The 23,015-nt window shown below is 32.2% G+C and overlaps 2 protein-coding genes across 2 annotated transcripts; one reads left to right on the forward strand and one right to left on the reverse strand.

The window, feature by feature from the left end:
- Positions 1 to 4,214: 4,214 nt before the first annotated feature.
- LOC134716807 (uncharacterized) lies at positions 4,215 to 22,161 on the forward strand. Its single transcript, XM_063579815.1, has 12 exons — positions 4,215 to 4,246; positions 4,921 to 5,063; positions 5,548 to 6,343; positions 6,944 to 7,257; positions 8,104 to 8,184; positions 8,993 to 9,101; positions 13,265 to 13,422; positions 14,366 to 14,537; positions 17,962 to 18,126; positions 19,232 to 19,413; positions 20,702 to 20,944; positions 21,114 to 22,161. The coding sequence occupies exons 2-12, from the start codon at positions 4,938 to 4,940 to the stop codon at positions 21,558 to 21,560; spliced, it is 2,793 nt and encodes a 930-aa protein (XP_063435885.1). The 5' UTR covers positions 4,215 to 4,246; positions 4,921 to 4,937; the 3' UTR covers positions 21,561 to 22,161.
- On the reverse strand, positions 9,378 to 11,786 carry LOC134715953 (collagen alpha-2(VIII) chain-like). The gene is made up of 2 exons (XM_063578547.1): positions 11,662 to 11,786; positions 9,378 to 9,801 (listed from the first exon to the last, which is right to left on the reverse strand). The coding sequence occupies exons 1-2, from the start codon at positions 11,681 to 11,683 to the stop codon at positions 9,386 to 9,388; spliced, it is 438 nt and encodes a 145-aa protein (XP_063434617.1). The 5' UTR covers positions 11,684 to 11,786; the 3' UTR covers positions 9,378 to 9,385.
- Positions 22,162 to 23,015: the final 854 nt, after the last annotated feature.

The raw sequence follows: 23,015 nt of genomic DNA on the forward strand, positions 1-23,015 counted from the left end.
AGGAAATTGTAATACTTTTTTCTCAGATTTAGCCAAGGAGATGTAGTGTACAGGTCCAATGGACAGCATTCAAACAACTCAAGTACGTACAGTTTCTCAAAAGAGATTTATCATTATTCAACAAGGTTAACTGGATTTCAAACTGGCTAATCATACATGAATGTCATCATGTCTGCTTGTATTTAAATGGTAGAACTACGTTTGGTAACTGATCACTACCCTAGGGTGGTGACATGACTTCGTTAACTGGTCATACCTGATAATAGACCAATACCCTAGCTATCGGCTAGTGACATGACTTTGTTAAGTGATCATTTCAGATAATCGACCACTACCCTACGCAAGCCGTTAGCGATATGACTTTGTTAAATGATCACTGATGATAATTGACAACTACCCTAAGCTACTGACATGGTTTTTTTGAACTGGCGATTCCTAATAGTTTACCACTACCCTAGGCTAGTGACATGGCTTTGTTAACGGGTGATTCCTTATTTTTGACCAATACCCTAGGCTAGTGACAAGAAATTGTTAACTGGTGATCCCTGATAATTGACCACAACCCTAGGCTAGTGACATGACGTTGTTGACTGATCACTCTAGATAATTGACCACTTCCCTAAGGTAGTGACATGACTTTGTTTACTGATCACTCCAGATAATTGACCACTACCCTAGGCTATTGACATGACTTTGTTGACTGATCACTCCAGATAATTGATCACTACCCTAGGCTAGTGACAAGATTTTGTTTACTGATCATTCAAGATAATTGACCACTAACCAAGGCTAGTGACATGACTTTGTTCACTGGTGATTCCTGATAATTGGGCACTACCCTGGGCTACTGCCTAGTGACATGGCTTTGTTTACTGGCGATTCCTGATAATTGACCACTACCCTAGGCTAGTGACATCACTTTGTTGAATGATCACTCCAGATAATTGACCACTACCCTAGGCTAGTGACATGACTATGTTAACTGATCATTCAAGATAATTGACCACTACCCTAGGCTAGTGACATGGCTTTGTTGACTGATCACTCCAGATAATTGACCACTACCCTAGGCTAGTGACATGACTTTGTTGACTGATCATTCAAGATAATTGACCACTACCCTAGGCTAGTGACATGACTTTGTTGAATGATCACTCCAGATAATTGACCACTACCCTAGTCTAGTGACATGACTTTGTTTACTTACCATTCAAGATAATTGACCACTTCCCTAGGCTAGTGACATGGCTTTGTTTACTGATCACTCCAGATAATTGACCACTACCCTAGGCTAGTGACATGACTTTGTTGACGGATCATTCCAGATAATTGACCACTACCCTAGGCTAGTGGCATGGCTTTGTTGACTGATCACTCGAGATAATTGACCACTATCCTAAGCTACTGGCTAATGACATGGCTTTGTTTTCTGGTGATTCCTGATAATTGACCACTACCCTAGGCTAGTGACATGACTTTGTTGACTGATCACTCCAGATAATTGACCACTTCCCTAGGCTAGTGGCATGGCTTTGTTGACTGATCACTTCAGATAATTGACCACTACCCTAGGCTAGTGACATGACTTTGTTGACTGATCATTCAAGATAATTGACAACTACCCTAGGCTAGTGACATGACTGTTGACTGATCTATCAAGATAATTGACCACTACCCTAGGCTAGTGACATGACTTTGTTCACAGCTGGTGATTCCTGATAATTGGGCAGTACCCTAGGCTAGTGATATGACTTAATATTTGAAATATTCCACCATGTATGGAATGCATTGCATTATAAATAAATTTTGTGTATTTACTGTCTTCTGATTGGTTAAAATTATTAGTTTTATTTCAATGTTATCAACTTTGATGGCGACACGCCCACTCTGACGTTGTGTATTCATACGCCAACATGTGTGTACGTTGTTATTGTCAAGATAAATAATATAAAATAAGTTCTTTAAGTCTTATTTTTGATAGAAATTTATTTATAATGAATGGCAATAATTTATTTTGATTTTTACTTCGCGGATTATTCAATGTGAAGAGTCAAAAATTAGTTTTATGGTTGAATAAATTCAAAAAAAATAATAGCCATTCATTAAATAATAAAAAGGAAGAGAATAATGATCAGATTTTTAGATTTGAAAAGTCAAGCCTCAGAATCATTGTCATCGCCAGATCAAATTTATAACACTATATATATATATGTTAACTTTTTGTTTTTTTGTTAAATGAATCAAAGAAATAAAATCTTAACGCATCTTTGTAATTATAGTGCCTGAAAATTTTCCTAGAATTAGATACATTAAGTAAAATTAGTGAATAAAAAAAAATGTCTTTATATTGAAAAATGTCTTAAAATAAGATAAAAAAATTACAACAAAAAAAGTTTTCAAATTATGAAATTAGGTGCCAGGAGAGAGCTAGAATGCATATTTTAACACCATTTACCCCCAGACCCCGGCCTTAAAGGCCACCTCGCTATGCGAGGTGGGAGACTCGCTTTGCGAGTCTAACATTCCTCCTGTAACTTATCATATTTCTCCTATAACTTCAAAACATAATGACATCCCTGCTAACTACTGATTCCTGAATAATGGGCACTACCTAGGCTAGTGACATGGCTTTGTTAACTAATCGTTTGAGATAATTGACTACCCTAGACCATTATTGATAATGATAACTGGTGATTCCTTATAATTGACCATTACCCTAGGCTTTTGATATAACTGATGTCTGATGTCCCCTAGCCTGGGCTATTTATAATATATCTTTTAAGGCTTACAAATGTATATGACCACCGGAATTTGTGTACCTTCAATTGCAGCTGTCTAAAACTATTACCAATCTCTCCAGTATCTTTTCTATAGATGAACATAATCAACCTGTCCAGTCACTCAAAAGTGTTATAGTCCATTGTAAATAAATACACAACACATAATAAGTAACTGGAAAGGTACAGCAGTTGCTGAAACAAGAAATGCAGAAAAATAAATACATGTACTCCTAAATTGTCAGAATTCCCTTACTTCTAGTTTTTACTTAATTTAACTAATAGTAGTCTAGATAATAATGACAAAAAGCCTTTCTAGACATCTTATTTATTGGTCTAATCAGTTACTGAGTTAGGCTTAGGTTTAGTTTTAGATTAGTTTGTTCTGAGACAAAGATACAAGTGTATATGCATCTCTAGTCCAAATAATTATGACGTCTGGGACGGCTATTTTTTTTTTTTGGGACGCCTTCCTTTGTCCCAGAAAAAAATTAAAATAGCCTTGCCAGACCACAGGTACTTGTGGACAGGATACCCTTTGGGTGCCCCTGAGTGGGAAATTCCCGAATGACCCCCATGTAGTTTAATTTTGATTTATTTTTTATTAAACGTTTATTTAAATTGTTTTCACTGGGAATATATGTCGAAGTTACTGACAAACAGCATTTGAGATTTTTGCCAGTCGACTGGCAAAAATCTCAAATGCTGTTTGTCAGTAACCCCTCGAATGCATAGTCATATTTCGTTGTGTGAAACTCCCCCTTTTATAAATCGTCTTTTGAATGCCTATAATATATGCTGTTTCTGTACAAAGTCAATAGGCCTATCTAAGCTAATTCAGTATTCAAAGCGCTTATTATCTAATTTTCATATCGTCTTTGTTCCAGTGATGTATGCCCGTCATCTTGGGAGCTTTTGAAAAAAAAAATTTGTTTTGTTTACCGCTTGCTGAGAGTTCTGTCAGATAATTATCGCGCCAATGACGTGATCTCGTACCTCGCGTTGTTTTATAAAACTCATGAATATTCATACTACCCTAGGCTAGTGCTACGTAGAGCTAACCTGCTGCAACAAACAGATTTGTTATTGACCCGATTTTCTCCTTTATCCCCCTTCACTTATTGTTGAAAAATGGTTTGAAAGCATAAACACAATATCGAACTACTGGTATGATCATAATCATTAACCTGAAAAAGATTGAAAAGATAGTGGCCAAAAAAGCCATCATACTTTTATAAACTTTTTTTCAAAGAGTTATGCCCCTTTGATACCACACAACGGTGTCATAAAACTTAGTTTATAAAATTTATGAAATACTATGAAGATGCGCATCATTTGACTATTGTAGGATTTGTCATTTTGGCAGTTGTATTTGTGCCACCACGGGCAAAATAGCAATTTTGTTTGTTGCTTTTTTTTGGGGAGGGGGAATGGACCTTTACCAGGACTCCAGAATAGGGCTCTTCACGGTTAGTTCGGCCTATTGGATAGGGGGCAGATTTTTTGACAGAAGGTGGAAATAGTATGAAAGAATGGGAAATCCTATGTGTGTTTCCAAGCAACAGCTCTGTTTTAATGATGTTTTCCCGTATTTTTCACACTATTTTTACCTCTATTATGAAAATCTGCCCCTATCCAATATGGCCGAACTAACCATGAAGAGCCCTATTGTTTACTAATTGATTTGTTATCATCATTCGTTTAAATTGTTAAAGTAATTAAATTATGAAAACCTGCCTTGCGTTTTAGCTATGTCTATCATAACATTAAGTCTATCGATAGATTGACCCTTTGTCCCTTGGTCCCAGCACATACGAGCTAGCTCCCCCTTATCTAACAGTGGTATCGAATGGACCTTGGTGACAAATGACTTCATCTACAAAAGAATAAGTCGGGACATACAAAAGAATCTGATGACAAAAAGTTAAATAAAACAAACTCAATAATTTATTTTTTTATTCATTCAATCAACATGATGAAGCACAAAAACTTATAGAACATGTAGAATGCTTCACAGTTAAGCAATACTACTGTTAACCAAGACTACAGACTATAGGAATCTTTGTTCACATGTATGTGTATCTATATCAGAAATATCATGAATATTGTATACATGTATCACAATGCATATATGTTTTTTCAGATATAAAAAGTACCACAATGGAAACACTACCAATCACTAGAGGAAGACATGGTATTTTCTCAAGTCTTGTAAACTGGATTATATCTTCATGGAATCCATACCCTCAGAAAGACTTGCAAAGAATGATTGAAAGAAAAATACAGGTACTGAATCAAATCTCTTGGTGAATCGTCAAAGATATGGCACCCTACCACAGCTGTTTATCTTTTAAAAACACTTTAATTAAAAGGAAAAAGATTCTAGCCGACTACTGTTTAATTCACACTCAATTTACTATTAATATACATTACAATAGTAGTTTTTTAATCCTGAAAAGTCAATATGTATTTTATGCCTCAAGATTGAACAAGAGGGTGATGACACAACGTCCGAAGATAATTAGGTTCCCATCATGCAATACATTTAGTTGGTAGTAACATTCTCAAAAAAGAAATTTAGATACTTTAGCTTGCTTTGATAATTTTTCTCTGCTTAAAAACCGCCAATCTGAGTCAAACATAGCAGACACCCTGCATATAGCGTTCTACACGGTGTATTAGCATATTTTAATTCTGATATAAAATAGTTTGCAATTTATTGAATTTTAGAAATTTTGCCCCATATGTATTAAAAATTGTCAAATTTCAGAATGGACAGATTGGCATTCATGCCTCATTACAGATCTCTGATTCATCATCAGTATGTGATGAAATGGAACTTTTATTGGACACAATCTTACAGCAATCTACTGTACCAGAAACTGACAAGGGAGATAATCTTATACAAAACCCAGACAGAATGGGTTATCAGCTATCAAAACTTGATAGGGGCGATAATTTGATATTTGAAACAGTTAGGGAAAATACAATTACAAATACTGCGTCTGTATCTGAAATGGAAATGGATTCATTAAGTCAGGAAATAATTTTAGCAGAGCTTGATAGGGGAGATAATTGCTTTGTTCATATAGATTCAAATAAGGAAGACTTAATTGAAAGTAAACAAATTTCAAATGGATCAAACTTGGAACTGATCAATGCTGATGTAATATCAAAACCAAATCAAAATATGGATACAGAGCAGTGTAAAAACATGAAAACTTCATGTCTTTTAAATCCTGAGCAAGCTACAACTGAGTTTATGAAGGATGTTTTTGATGGTGATTTTGACAGTTTAGGTGTACATAAAGATTCTGATACCATGGTTGACACTAATGAGATAAATACCAAACCACTGAATCAGACTCAAAAACAGGGGGGAAATAAAGTAAATAATTTCTCATTTAATGAGAATTCCTCTGCAAAGGATATTAGTAAAGCAACAGGGAGTTCTATAATGAATAATTCAGTATCAATACTGAAGAGTGAAGGAAGCCTGTCAGAGAATACAAAAGTGGGTGAAATAAAGAAAGTAGTAACGGTTTTTGGCAAGAAGGATACAGAGGGTAAATTAGTACATTGCATGGTTTTTTAAAGCCCCCTCTTCAATGGTAGAGGGGCATTAATTTTTTGTATGTCCTTTTCAGTATCAGGTCTAAGATTTGGTGTAAGATGGATTCAAGTTTAGATTTAAGGTAACTTGTGGTAACAGAAACTTTATTTGTTAAAAATGGTTGCTGACTGTCAATTTTTCACACTTTGGATAGTTAAAGAATTTTATTCATCAAAAGGTGTCTATTTGAGCAGTGCTCATAGTATTCTAGTTGATCATATAATATAAAAAAGAAGATGTGGTATGATTACCAATGAGACAACACTCCACAAGAGACCAAATAACACAGAAACTAACAACTATAGGTCACCAAACATCCTTTAACAATGAGCTGATAATGTATAGTCAACTATAAAAGGACCTGAAATGACAAATGTAAAGCAATTCAAACGAGAAAACATAATTTATATAATGCATTAAGTGGCTAGCCTAAGCATTAAGAACAACTGGTGCATTATGCACTCATGGCCCAGCTGTTAATTATTAAAAATTGTCAAATGTACCTATATTAGTTTATAAAAAGCTTACCATTCCTTAATGGATTTCTTTTCAGACTGTACAGCAAAAATAAACACTGGGAACATGAATTCAAAGTCAGATTTAGATTATAAGAATAAAGAAAATACTGATTCAGAAACCGCGCTTAATGATGTACAATTGACATGTAAAAATGATGATCAAAAGAATGAAACAGAATCTGGAAATTCAGTCCATAAAATGAAATCAAAGACAAAATCTGTCACATGGGGTCAAAGATTAAAATGTGACAATAAAACAAAATATGCTGTCAAGACCGTCGATTCTGAGGCCAGTATGACAAATCTTCCTTCAACATCAACCTATAATCCTGATAATCCATATGGAGAAGTAAGTTTGTTTTTAGTTTATGATAATTTTTATGTCCCATCTAAATGTATTATGTTTGTCAGTCTGCACCTGTTCATTCATTTGTCCTCCGTTCATCCTTCTGTTTGTTCGTTTGCTGCAGGTTAAAGTGTTTGGACATTGAAGGTAGATTTTTTTTCTTCTAATTTTAATGCCAAAATTAGAGTTTTGACCCTTTTTAGGATATACATGTATTACAATCCATATTATGCACATATTTGTTTGTCATTAAGGGTAACTTTTGACCTTTTTTAATAGATTTTTTGAAACAGTACTAAATAATAGTTCTCTGTGTAAATACTATATATATATATATATATATGAAAAAGTACATGTTCTATGAAAAGTTTTTCATTTAATTGACTTGATAAAGCTATAGAGAATATTATTGGTTTTGATTTGTTTCATATGTACATTTTCTACAAGGCTAATTTTCAAGATACAAGAATTCAGAAAGACCAAAAAGCTGAAATTTTCATTCTTAATTTAAATCTGATTTGGTTGTGTTTAATTAGATACATGTATAATGTAACTCATCTTATGGAATAAAGGGACTGAAAGAGACCAATCTTGAAAATTGTTTTTCTGTATAACTTTTTATAATATAGATTTTGTATATTTTAGATATAGATTTTAATGAACATGATAAATGCAACAGTTCAAATTAAATCATTGATACCATCAAACATTATTAACAATTATTTTTATTTAAATATTTTAATTTCTTGTAATATTCTAATATTTATATTAACAATATATATTTAAGACGGTAGCAATATCTGTTTCTCAGTCAAGTGGAGATAACCTAGACCTGATTTTATTTTTCAGTCATCCAGTGAAGAAATACTAACAGAGAATGATTTGGCCTATGGGAATGAAGGTTTTGCACAGTACCAGTTGTTTATAGCTGTAATGATCATTAATTCACAATTAAATTATATGGAAACATTAGGAAAACAATGATCATATACAAATTATATGTTAATAATGATCATTGTATTTTTACATCACTCATTGTTGGGTTTTAGGGAGTATAAACTTTTGCCTTTCTAGATCCCCTCGTCCAAAGGCTTTTATTATTACATGTTGTCTTGTATGTAAACATTTCTGCAAAGATTAAAGCATCTTGATTGAAAATGTTTAGGGGGCTAGGCTTAAAAACGAAATTTTACATTTAGGTTTGGTATACTATTGAGTATTTGAAATTGATTTCATGTGTAAAACTTTTGGCATGTTTTATAAATCTGAGCCAAGTAAATTCAAGGTACATATTATTTTGCTTTCACCAAATTTACAGATTCGAAGAAATATTGATGACTCAGAATCATGCATTGTTTTGTTTGTAAATTATTTACTTCTGTTCTTCTCACAAATATACCTGCAAGGTCATTGCTGACCTGTAAGTTTTCTAGTTTATATATAGCATCCAATATCGTATGTTGAGTTCAGAACAAATTCTAAGAGCATGACTTCTTACTGACCTAGTTTTATTTAGACCTTATAGCAAATCTTCATCATTGAAACCACTTGAATAATTGGAATCAGACTCTGAAATAATTCCGTGGGTTTGTAGGCTTAAACTTTCAATATTTCATCTTGATTATGCATGTACTAGACAAAGGATTTTGTTCAAACAATTATCCAGTCAATTGTTGTTTTGATTTTAATTCTAGTATTGTTTTAGGTATATTTTATTTGTATGCTATTTGTACTTCAGATTGAAAAGAAAGTAGAGATTGAAGAAATAAATGATAAAATGGAAAGATTGAGACAACTACATCGATGGAAAATGGACAAGATCAGAAACATTGTAGACATTGCTAGAGGTTGGTTTTAAACATATTCCTACTGTCATAAGCAAGAGAAGTAAGCACAATTTTTGTTTTCCCAAAAAAAGAATTTCAGACAATATCTATCAACATCCAAAACATCAGAATTTTGTAAGAAATCATCAATCTTAAGATTTAATTATGAATTTGTTTGTAATATATAGCCTCCAAAAGTTACCAATGATTAATCAGAACACCAGGATACTACAGGATCAAACCTTCCTCAGATTATAATAATACTCAGATAAATGAATAAATCTACTGGGGTACATCAAATTTGTTTATTGAGAAATCATATGTCCTGAAAATGTGCTGTAATTCATGATGTCGCTATAAATACTATAACTTGAATCAGACTTCATCGTTAATTGATCCCCTTTCTTTACATCCAATACCATACTGAGGGCCCCGGTCTGGTAAGCTATAGACTTTATGTACACACTTGATACTCTGGTATCATTGAGATAAAGAGTTGCAACAAGTTTTTTCCCACTTTGACTCATAACGACTGAAGAAAACTGATATACACCTGAAATAGGTACAGTGAAAATGCCAGTGCTGGGATTGTAGCCATTTCTTATGTTTGTCAACACTTTGTTGAACTTTACGATCTCCTTTGCTGATAGTGATTTTGAACTTGTTAAAGCAGCTGAAAAAGCTGGAATTTTCTTCTCATGGAACAAGGCACATCCTTTATCTACAATAGATCATTAAGATTGTAAAACATTTGATAGATAGCTTTAATTGTTTACATTTAAATCAGAAAGTACAAAAAATGGGAACCCAAAAAAGACCTCATATGTGCATTTTTCTGTAAGGCCAAATGAGCTTTTCTCGTCACTTTGTGTCTGTTGTCTGTTTACAAAATTCTTCTCCTCTGAAACTATTGAGCCAAATTTAACCAAATTTAATTTTGAGTATCTAGTTAAAACAAATGTGTCCAATGACCAGGCTTGTCAACCAAGATGGCCAACATGCCTAAAAAATAAAACATTGGTTTTGTCTATTATTGTTGATTCATTTATTTTCGTGGATACCAATTTTCGTGGATTATTGAAAACGTTCATGTTTGTGAATATCTAATTTCATTGTTTTGCAGAAGTCTGCATAACAGTCTATAACAAATTTGTTATTCATTGAACATTTAATTTGTGGTTCACCTGTTTCCATGAAATCCACAAAAGTTGGTACCCAACAAATATTTTGAAAACAGCTATGAACAGAGTAAATCTGACAGGGACTGAAATGTTCAAAATGTTGAGATCTACCTGCTGCATGAGTATGTTAAAACTGTCAGACAGCTTCTTATACAAGTTATAGCTCTTGAAAGCTAAATTTTGTTATTTTAGTGAAATCTGTGACATTTCTGTCCCTATTGTGAGACATAGAGATCCAATATTCCTTTGTTGGCTACATCAACATTAAGGTTCAGTCTGTTGTTAAAAATTTTCATAGACATTAATATATTGGTCAAACCATCATAGAATCTTATAAAACTTTTTTTATACCCCACCTACGATAGTAGAGGGGCATTATGTTTTCTGGTCTGCATTCGTTTGTTCGTTCGTTCTTTCGTCCGTCCGTCTGTCCTGCTTTTGGTTAAAGTTTTTGGTCAAGGTAGTTTTGATGAAGCTGAAGTCCAATCAACTTTAAACTAAGAACACATGTTCCTTGTAATATGATCTTTTAATTGTAAATCCAAAATAAACTTTAGACACCAATTTCATGGTCCATTGAACAAAGAAAATGAAAGTGCAAGTTTCAGGTTCAAGTTTTTGGTCAAGGTAGTTTTTGAAGAAGTTGAAGTCAAATCATCTTGAAACATAGTACACATGTTCCCTGTGGTATGATCAATTTTAGTGCCAAATTAATTTTTTTACCCTATTTCACAGTCCATTGAACATGGAAAATGATAGTGCGAGGGGGGCATATGTGTACTTTGGACCCATTCTTGTTTTAAGTATTTATGATAGATGGACAAAGTTTTTTGTTACAGTTAACCTTTACAGACATTCTGAATTAGATTTATTTACATGACTAATTTGTTAAGCTAAATGTTATCAAACTTTGACCAATACTTATCTTCAAGACCAACAAATAGTTTCTAAAGAAATAGTTTGATTTTTTTTTATAAATTTTGTATTTTACTGATAAATGGACTCTCTTTATCAGTGAAAATTACACTTTTACACTGACGGCAGTAATTGTTCAGAGGGTTTAATATTACCCCTTTCAATTGAAAAATTTTGAAAACAAGAAGTTATAAAATACAGAGAAATTTTTATTTATATAAATAATGAATGAATAATGTGCCAAGCAGTGTACTTTCTTTTCCATGAAGACGCTGTAATGAAATATTTTTCTTTTTTAGATTGTTGTTTCCTGTAACTAAATAAAGTCAAGTTCAATTTTCATGATTTTTATTTTTTTATTGTTAAGTTGTATTTATTTCTGATAGTCAAAAGTGTGATTGAGGTTTTTCCCTTTGAACAGAAATGGTTAATTGTATAAATGAAAGTTTAGAAATGACTTAAAAGACTCAAATATTGAATCTTACCTGAATCTTTCTTTAACAACATTTCAACTAAATCCTTGACAAGGGAACCCTCTGAAAAGAATTTATGACATAAATTTCAGTATAAAAACAGAATACATTATGTTTAAATTGAAAATCTTACATTAGACTGCAGTTTGATTTAACTACAAATATTACAGAATTCTCAATGAAATGATAAAAAAAAATAGTTTAAGTGCCCACAAATGATGTTGACATGCACCAACAGCTAGGTTACTTCCCTTTCATGATCAAATTCAATGGTCAACACTGGCAAACCTTAAAAGTTTTTTTTTGTTTTGTTTTGGTTAAAAAAAACATTTCTCAATTAAACTCCTTTCCTTATCTTGAACATAAATGTCTTTTGAAAAAATTACTGAAGTTTTCTATAAAGTCAAAAATTTATTTACCTAGTTTAACATCACATGATCCCATTATCATCTCTACACATAAAACCAATGTCAGAACAGAGATACTGTACATTATTGTTAGATTCATGATGATTCAAAGGGAAGTAACTCTGGTAAGTTGAAATAATTCAAAATTGCAAACTTTTATAGTTATGTGTCCTAAAAAAACAGTAAGGTTAGAGGAAATAGAGAAGGTCAGGTAATGGGATACTCTTAATGAGTTTTTGTCATGTTGAAATAAGAAGGAATGAAAAATCAATTCAATTCTTGGAAAATTTACTGAATATTGTGGTGTTGGATTTGTGACCAGATTTAGTACAATTTCTTCATTTCAAAGGTATAAATGACATTCAGGGCTGAATTACCCATGTATAGTTTTATAAATAAACATAATATTTTTATTACATAAGACTGAATAAACCTTTGATTCAGCAAATGAGTGATAGTTTGAAAGACATTTGATTTTGCTGCAACATTACCTCTTTATCTGACTTTTTCCTTTAATAAAATCTTATCAGTATGAGTTCTTCTTACACTACTGACATTATTGACCATGTTGACTTGTCTTTGGATATTCTTCATCAGTATGGTCTAGATTTTTACTAATTCAGTGGTTTAAATTGATGAAAAAAGTTCAGTTAGATCAAATTGAACTGATGTCCTAGCTGAAATGGAGTAAGTAAAAATGTCACAGTAGTTGTTCCTCAATTGTAAATGACCTTATCCTCTTGACAGCAAGTATATAGAAAATGACAATACACCTTATCGCTATTAGCCTACTCGGACGGCCGACCCGGCCCCTTGACCTTTTGACGCATACAACAATCACTTTTCCATTGTGGCGTCAGATATTTTTTTTTATGACGTCAAAATTTTACGGGAACCTGTGTGAAATCCAGTAATGGCAGACAAAGGTGTATACTGGAGTAACAATGCTAAATATGCACTTTTTTGTTAAGAAAATTTAAGAGACTCTCAATTGAAGTAATTCTCTGTTAGGAGAGATTTGGAGCTGAAAGCAGATACATAAAGATGTGCCAAGTTTGAAAAAGTGCTGTGTTCATAATTAACCCTCCACCTGATATTGTTATAACCGAAAAGAAAGTCTTCTTTTAGAGTTTTACTCATGCAAATGTTCAAAATAACTTTAATAGGTATGACAAATAGTGTTACTTCTTATCATTTGTTTATTTTAGCTTATTATGTGAATCCTACAGGAAGAGTCGTTGAAGAATGGAATGATCTGAAGCGGGGCATGAAAATTGAAAAACAAGCAAAAAGTCTTACCCATGTGAAACTCAAGATGTCAAAACTCCCAGAATTCATACCATTCTTCACATTGTTTATTACCTTGGTAATTAAATAAAGTGATGAATTGAAATAATTGTTTACCTCAATACCATTTTAACTGCATTTATACATATAAAGTGATATGCTGGGAACAGATGATATATAGATATGTGATATTGAAAAAATAAAGCCTATATATGTATTACCCTCCCATTAACTGCAATTTAGAATAAGATCTTAAATTCATGGCTTCTCCATGAATTTAAAATGACCAAATAATTATTTAGTACAAACATTTTGTATGGATAGCAAGGTGAAAAAGTCAGGTCTAAGTCATGAAATACCAGAAAATAAGTTAGAGTTGTTTCCCTTTACACAGGTGATTTAAAATTTAAAAAAGTTGATTCAAAAAATACTAGAGGTCCAATGCTAAAGTTGAAAGTTATATTCAAAAATGCACTTTGAAGAATGACTAAAATTGCATGGACTTCACAAATACCAGTTTTGTATTGAATTTCATTGATTTGAAGACAACATCCATTATGAAAAATGTTTTTTCAATAAAAGTAATTTTAGTCTTTTTGTAATTTAGGAAGAGAAGAATCCAAACACTTTAAAGGATGCACTTTAAAATTAACAGAACTGAACCCTGATCAAAGAGTTGATAATTATCATGTGTTGTGAATACAATTCTTGCCCTTGCCTATGCTGTGTTTATATTTATTGGCTTATATATATGGATTCAAACAAATGTGTGGCTGAATCAGGACTTTTCATTTTTGAGTAGGGGTCTTTTCATTTTAATATTGTGAAGTCAAGAACCTACAAATATTATGACTGATGCTTTAAAAAGGACATTTAACTCTCTAAAGAGCACAGGTCTTTCACTTAGAAATTTAATGGGTCCTCAGGATCTCTCATTTTATTTAATGAGAATTTGAACCCCTGATCATTCATAATATAAAATAAGCACATTAATATAAATTTGTTTCTATTTTATATAACAGGCCCAGTTTGTAACTTGTGGTGTTTTCTGCTATCTTGGAGGCCTGGATTCTCTTGGTATAGACCCCACTATAGAATGGAGAGATGGCATACAGACCTTTCTAGGAACAGAGACAGTCCACAAGTGGGTTATACCAAATTTGTGGATAGGACCATCAGGCAAATATATAACTAGTAAGAACTTTTGTAGTGATAAGGTATAAGCAATGGTGGCTGAAGATATTGTTTTCAGTTTTATATGTGATAAATTAATAAGAGTATGGTACATGGTTTATGTGTTTTTTAATATTAGAATATTCATTTCATCTTGAATATAAAAAAGAAGATGTGGTATGATTGCCAACGAGATAACTGTCCACAAGAGACCAAAATGAAACAGACATTAATAACTATTGATGCCTTTTAAACAAATATGACAATCCATTCAGTAGATACTGCTATTTTAGAAATTGGTACATCTTTTGTAATTTATAATCAATTTTGTACAATGTGTGGAAACTTAGTCTCAAAATCTGGTACTCTCAGGAGGGCAGCTCTGTGGACATCTGCTTCTGTCAGTAGGGAATAGATTATCTGTACTGTAGGTACCTTCTTTGCAATACATTTTTTGCATGGTGCTAACAGTTTAAAAAAAAGGAAAGTTTGGTACTTTGACTTTCCTAGTGTGTTTTTCTTTGTTTATAAACATCAGCCAAATGTGAACACACTGTGTGTGGCTTTCTACACTGATTACAGAATTTACAGTAGAAATTTTTTTCACCATGAATCAGTGTTCTTGGAGTACATGTAATGGTATACATTTTTCTGTGTACACATCTAATCAAAGTAACAATTTTAGGATTTATTTGAATCTGGCATAATATTTAAACTTGGAAAACTGATAAGAAAAGTATGATGAAAATTATTCCCATATTAAAAAAAAAATCAGTGAACGTAACTTGAACCTTGGCCAGCCATGTGTTTATTTCTAGTTTTCATTAAAGTTATTTTGTTATCAATTTCCAGAATTCGAAATGATTTTAGATTCAAATAATTACTTATTAAACAATCAACAAAATCATTTAAGGATTATGTACCCTTGTGTTGCTTCAATGCTAAGCATATGGAAATTTTATAGAAAATCCACAACCTTCATCCTTGTTCTATCATATTTGGCAATTTGATGACCGATATATATAGGATTATTGCATGCAGTGCTAGCATTGATTTCCTTAAAACAAGTTTATTAATGTAGTTATTGGTTAGAATAAATAAAAATATGGACCAAATCAAGTACACCTTTTAGGGTGCGCTTGACTTTAGCTACTCTGCAAGAGGTATTCTGGAATTTACAGGTTGGTTAGAACTTTTTGTAAAATATAAACACTAGCACATCATAAAAAAGCAAGTGAGTAATCTATGTTTCAAATTTTATAACAAAAATCTCTTTATTAAAGGCTGTGGATTTTCTATAAAAATCTTGGTTTATTTGCCACAAAGTACTCTTGTTCTATCAAATGCAATGCAACAGTAAATAATAAAGCTTTGCATCAAGTTTCCCCCTAGTAAATGTCCAAAATAGCCTGTCTCTATTATTCATTATATCTGTAGTTTTGATACAATTGATGTTTGAAAAATTCGTACAAAAATGGCTACAGAAGGGTACATAAACCTTAATTTTGATGCAACAAGAATTGCATATTTTACAAATTGAACACTGTAAACCAACTTAATTTCGCTTTTATGTCTTTGTAGTCCACTTCGCAACAATTTTTTTGAGATTTTCTAATTTACTTGATGCCCCTACTTGATAAGGAAAGATCCAAGTTATACATATTTTGTGACAATTTAAATTTGCATTATTTTTCTACTGGTGAAAGTCGCAAAAAAAATCGTACTTGAAAATTAATTGGTTTACAGTAAAGCAAACCTACAACTTTTAAAGGATTTGGGTCAGGCAAAGAAATGGTTTGAACAATATCTCCAGACACTGCAGGATATTATAAGGATTTTGATCTGATACAGCAGAATCTATCATGCCATAGGCTTAATCATTCAGACAATGATAAGATTTTGTTACGATTTTGATCGGATACAGCAGAAATTCTGACACAGGAAAGTGGCAACCATTTAGACTACAATAGGATATTTCAGATAATTGAGATAAGCAATCCAACATTTTAATGTTTCAAGTCATAGCACTGACTAATCTCAAATGGTAGCCATATTTGGCTATGTTTGAATGTTACATTATGGGTTTTAAAGAAGACCTTTTTGTTCAATAAACTGAATGTAACTTTTTACCTTTGTAATACTGGTTATTTCAAGCTTTTCTGTCAAGTTTTGTCATAATCAGTTCAATAGTTTGAGAAAAATCTAGTATATTGAAAGATGACATCTTCAGCGATTCGAGCTAAATTTCTTCGACAAATCCAAACCAAGCCGCATCATGATAGAATAGAGTGTGGACCAATAAATGATCAAATATCTATCTTATCTGCCTACAAACAGTTGAAAATGATACACAAGATGATTTTAGGAAGATAAAATACCACTTATAAACCTCTTTGTCTTCTTTATAAGGTCTCTTTGGGTCAATTTATACCTCTCATTTCCTCAAAATTTCAACTTTTAAGGCCAATAAATAAAAATATTGGGGTAACTTTCACTCATTTATGGTAGAAATGTTATAAGAAATGAGTAATTGAAGCATTTTAGCAGAATGAATAATCCATATAAAAGTTTACTGTCTCCATGGAGGTTTCAATAAGTCCTTACGTAAAAATTAAATTTACGCCATGTTCCAAAGAGGGACATAAAAGGCTTCTCTTTTAGTGAATTACTTGTCGTTTCAACATTAAAAATAATTTCATCTACTTATAACTATATACTTCTTTAAGTATTACCTAGGAAAATGTTATATCATAGCAAAATATAAGAAATAAGGAGAAAAAGCCCACCCCCTCCAAAAAGATAAATATATGCACATAGTATGGCTTGTTCTGTCAACTGAATACTCATGGTACAGTCCTATTTCAAGACAATTTTCTCATAAAATGTGTTTTGGAGACTCAATCCACTCAGAATATTTCATTTTTTTTTTATTATTTCACTTAAATAGCAAGAAATTTTAACACATGAGATTACTCACAAGGCCATAGGTGCATGTACAGCTTCCCATATTAGGTGTAATACCACCATTGATTTTCCCCTATTAGTCTTTGTTAAATTTGCACTTTTCAAAAAATTGTGCAGAATTTATTTTTGTTTCAAATAAAGAAATACTTGGCATGAGTAAAGTTTTATCCTGTCCAGTTCTATAGAAAAAGTTTCACATAAAATTTCATTGCATATAAGAAAATAACCATCATTGGAAGTTAACCAATCAAATTTCTCCCCTTATTCTATCTGTGTACAAGGTTTAGTCACCATGTAACCTCAAGATTACAAAATTTTCTATAGAAATCACAAATAAAAAATAATGGTGTTTTGAAATACCCAAGACATATGTTTATGACACAGAAATAGTTTTACTGCAATAAAATATAGGATTAATTACCTACAACGGTCAAATATTTATGTATTTATGTATTTACTATTTCAATTGTTTTGTCCAAAGGTGTTGGAGCATTCTTTGCCCCATGTCTTAGAGATGATATAGAACTACAAATAAAGACACTGGAACAGAATTACAGTACTACAGAACCTTTAGGATGTTGTGAAATGGCCAGTAGAAATACAGCAGCTACAACTACACAGACAGAATGTCAACATATGACTGATGGTACTTAAACAAAATAACAATGGCACTATGTCCAAGTGGTTTGCTTTGTGCTCTAGTTGATCATTGTACAAAATCTAACATTAAACCATAGGCAGATTTGTGGCTATATTTTACTGTAAGAAAATTTAATGAAAACTGTGTAGTTTAACATTGATTTCACAGTTTAAAACAAGCATCCTTTTTTTCCCATTATACATCAGGCATGAAGCCTTTGGTTGGTGACTTCACAATTTCAATCTAAAAAACTAGCAATCAAATTTAACAGCATAATTCAGTTTTGATCAATGAAGAACTTAGATCAAATGAGTTTGTGTAAGCTTGGGACAACATCTTATGCATTTGTGTTTTTATGCCCCACCTACGATAGTAGAGGGGCATTATGTTTTCTGGTCTGTGCCTCCCTTCGTTCGTCTGTCTGTGCGTCCGTCTGTGCGTCCGTTCACTTCAGGTTAAAGTTTTTGGTCAAGGTAGTTTTTGAAGAAGTTGAAGTCCAATCAACTTGAAACTTAGTACACATGTTCCCCATGATATGATCTTTATAATTTTAAGCCAAATTATAGTTTTGCCCCCAATTTCATGGTCCACTGAACATAGAAAATGATAGTGCAAAGTTCAGGTTAAAGTTTTTGGTCAAGGTAGTTTTTGATAAAGTTAAAGTTACATCAACTTGAAACTTAGTACACATGTTCCCTATGATATGATCTTTGTAATTATAATTCCAAATTATAAGTTTGACCCCAATTTCATGGTCCACTGAACATAGAAAATGATAGTGCGAGTGGGGCACCCGTGTACTACGGACACATTCTTGTTTTGAGATAAAAACATTACTTATAGGTATAAACTGTAATACCTCCTAAAGACATTACCAACAGATGCCTATACATAGTGTAAGGATATTTTGTATTATAATTTGCTATGTGACATTAAGCAAACAAAAATCAATCAATTAGACCTGCATAATATACACATTTTTTTAAATAGTGATGAAATAATTCTCAGTAAGAAGACAAGAGAACTTTTGTGTAGTTAGAGTACGGTATATAGGATCTGGATTTACACTGCACACTAACATTATCTTGTTCATATTGAATTTTATTTTCAGACGTTGGTATTTGGAAAGCTGGTATACAATGTAGTGAGAGACCTTCAGGACAAAACAGTGTTTCTCACAACCTAAAACCATGCTGTTATAACCTTCAGGGTCAATGTAAACTTACCACACATACACACTGTGTATTCTTAGGAGGGTACTTCTCAAAGCATTCTGCAGAGCACTGTAGTCAGGTATGACCATATGCATGCAACAGATAAAAAAGAATTGAAAATTATCATACTGATGATAAGTTTTTTTGGTAAAATGTTTGAAAATATTTTAACATATTCAATTTAGACTACCTAAAAAGATTCAAATTAAAGAAAGAAAAAACAACCTACATGTACATGACCAAGGTCTACATAAAAAAGCCAAGAAGAAACACAAAACTGAACTATTCATTGCTATTAACAGTGGCGGATCCAGGGGGTGGTCCCACGGCGCACTGGACTACCCCCATGACGAACCTCAATTTTTTTTTAAAGTTCTATTTTTTCAATAACTAGCTAATTAACAAATTAACACTTAAGATTAATCCTTTCATCGCAGTAATTGGTTATGGATTACCTTGATACCTGGAGGTGTCACAATGATGGAATACGGATCAATGCGTTTCACCTGTATACATGTAATTCAATTGTCAAAACAGCTCTTCAATATGAAGAAGTTGACTTCTTATTTTGAAAGGTAAAGACAAATTATTTTTGTATTTTTAAGTGAAATTTCCATATATAATTGCATTCTCCAACTAATACTGGTTTGCCAAGTCCATCTACAATGCCTTCCGTACTGCGTTTGTGGCAAAAGACTTGCGATTCAATGCTTTCAAAACCAGAAACTGTAGCCGGTGCTCTGAAAGAATGTTGCAAAACCGACTTTCCAATTATATCTGTTATCTGAAAAATCATAGCTACCATGGGGGTGACGAGTTGCGAATGTGAGCGATCCAACAGTGAGTTATCACTTCTAAAAACCTACCTGAGAACAGCTATGGGACAATCGCGTTTAAACGGACTTGCGTTGATGCATGTGCACTACAGTTTGGAACTAAACATAAAACAAATTATAGATAACTTTGCAAGGAAACCCCGCGAAGCATGATGTTGAATGACCTGATAAACGACTCTTTAAGTTTGTTAAATTAGTAAATTTTGAAAAATTTTACGTAAAACTATTTTTACCGATTCGGAACATTTTAGCTAAACCTTTTTTACAGCTTGCCTTATTCAGATGACAGTTGTATGTTGTGCTATTTTAGATTGCAAGATATTGTATAGTCTTAAATAAAAATCAGTTTTACATGTCTTTAAATTCCTTTACCTAGGAATATGTGCATTGCATGGTGTTGTCCAAATTCATGATCTTCCATAATGTCGAAGGTATTTTTTAACCTTTTTCATACCATTCAATATTTATTTGGGACCACCCCCAAATTTTTTTCTGGATCCGCCACTGATTAAGTATTCTTTTTTTTTGTAGGTAAATTGTATAAATTCTATTTGTGGTATGGGTGGAATTTCATCAAAATCAGATAAGCCCTGGTTACCAGACAATCCAGCACAATGGTGGAGACTGCCTCTCTCTATTATCTATCACCATGGTATCATCCATGTTGTCATCATTGGGGCCATTCATTTCCTTATCATGAGAACTATGGAGAGGTCTATTGGTTGGCTGAGGATAATGGTAGTCTATGTGTTGAGTGGTATAGGAGGAATACTGGTAAGAAGATTGTAAATCCTTTAAATTATGAAAAGCTATATGATCAACGGGATGAAAATAAGCTTTCTTGATGTTTCCTTTATAAGTGAATAAATCTTGTCAGCTTTTTCAGATAATGTTGTAGATGGAATGAAATATTTAACAACAAAATGTTTTTGAATATTTTCAGGCAGCCTCCATATTTGAACCCTACTCTCCCCATGTAGGTGCCACAGGATCAGTTGGTGGATTACTAGGTGTAACCGTGGTAGAAATACTGTTACTATGGAGATTTGTAAATAGACCATTACTTGAAATCTTTAAGGTTCTGTTTGTCATTGTCTTGTTTTTAATGGCAGGAACTCTCCAATACATAAGCAATTACACCATAATTACTGGCCTTATCATCGGCTTGTGTTCTGGTGTGATAGTCTTACCCTTTGTAACCTTTAGTAAGATATCACACAGATCAAGGGTCATTCTGATTGGTTTCAGTGTCCCCCTTTTAGTGGCAATATATTTTATATTACTGTATGCATTCTTTAAAGTTCAGTCAGTTACAGATTGTTATGGTTGTAAGGTAATTAATTGTATTCCATACACAGAAAATATGTGTAGAGATGACTACGAAAAATAAAATTCATCTTTCATATAAACACATGGATGTTTTATTGACAATGAAAGAGTTTTATTTGTATTTTTACTTTGCTTATTGGCTTTAAATAAAATGTGTAGTTTATATTCACACATATATGTTGGATTGTTTGAAATATTTGATCATATTTACAACTTTACATCTTGGCTACTAATAAAATTCATTGCACATAATCACACTTGCATGTTGTAATTAATTGATACTGAAAGTATTTCCTTGTATTCACAATTTTACATACTAGTATTGGCTACGAATAAATTTCTCACATGCATGTTTTAATTGCTAATGAATATATTTGCTTGTATTCACAAATTTACATATTGGCTATCGTCATTACTTGATGTCTGGCTTCATTCATTACTTGATGTCTGGCTTCATTTACGTAAAAATCAATTAAGTAAAAAACTGAGCCAGTTTGTTTCACACAGTTTTATTTGGTATTATTGATACTGGGCAGTTATGATCCGTTAAAGTTCAATGACTCATTAGTGAGTGTTTAATGTCCTACACTACAACTTAATGCTCTTTTTAAAGTCGGACAGTGACACCATTGAATGCCATTAAAGTTGATAGAACATGAGATAACATTAAATTCGTTTTATTTTATTTTGAAAAAGCGTTGATGTTTTGGAACTTATTATAATATAACCACAAAATTTTCCTATTTGGGATTTTTCGTCTACAGATACTTGACAACCAACTATTAAAGGTGGTCATATTTGCAGTCAAGAAGCAATAATTAAAAAAGATTTTAATAAATTGATTTCATAAATTTCATTTAGTGACCTAGTTTGACCTCCAGTTGACAATAGTAACTCTTCCACTACAGTCCAGTTTTCCTTACTTGTATTTCATGATGTATCTTCATTTTTAAACCTTTTTTGGTTCATTTTTCTATGCTGTTAATTTAGAAATCATTGAATCTGACATTGTTTGTATTTATTGTTGTGATTTTTTTAAATGATAAAAACTGTAAGATTTATATTCTAATTTCCTGAAAATCTGCATACAGATATATGTACATGATAATTAAAATTTGTACATGTATTGTGATATTCAACCAAGTTGCAATATTCATATTTATAAGAACTTTGAAATAATTTCTGAATTTACAATATTGGTTCTGGGTTTAAGATGCTAGTTAGAATTACAATTAACTTGTTGTTTTGAATTTTGATATGCTTTCCATTCTCTATTTTGGTGATTTAGACATTGACTTTGTAGAGCTTGCTTGATTGAATAAAATATCTGTAACTTTTCTAAATTCTTGACTAAAATCAATTAAACATTTAGATTTTAGTCTATTAGATTTTATAATGGGCATAACAAATCATGGTTGAATGAGTCCCTTGGTGGCTTTTGTTTAATTAAAAAAGTATATTTTTATAGGAGAAAATATAAAAAAACATAAAGTGCATCATCATCATGTATGAGTTA

This window comes from Mytilus trossulus, chromosome 4 (genome assembly GCF_036588685.1).
Source record: "Mytilus trossulus isolate FHL-02 chromosome 4, PNRI_Mtr1.1.1.hap1, whole genome shotgun sequence".
Lineage (NCBI taxonomy): Eukaryota > Metazoa > Mollusca > Bivalvia > Mytilida > Mytilidae > Mytilus > Mytilus trossulus.

Coding starts and splice junctions, on each gene's coding strand:
- LOC134716807 (XM_063579815.1), top strand. CDS start 4,938: ATGGAAACACTACCAATCACTAGAGGAAGACATGGTATTTTCTCAAGT. Junction 6,344..6,943: donor TGGCAAGAAGGATACAGAGG/GTAAATTAGTAC, acceptor ATTTCTTTTCAG/ACTGTACAGCAAAAATAAAC. Junction 13,423..14,365: donor TCACATTGTTTATTACCTTG/GTAATTAAATAA, acceptor TTTATATAACAG/GCCCAGTTTGTAACTTGTGG.
- LOC134715953 (XM_063578547.1), bottom strand. CDS start 11,683: ATGTTGTTAAAGAAAGATTCAG. Junction 9,802..11,661: donor GTTGTTAAAGAAAGATTCAG/GTAAGATTCAAT, acceptor GATCTATTGTAG/ATAAAGGATGTGCCTTGTTC.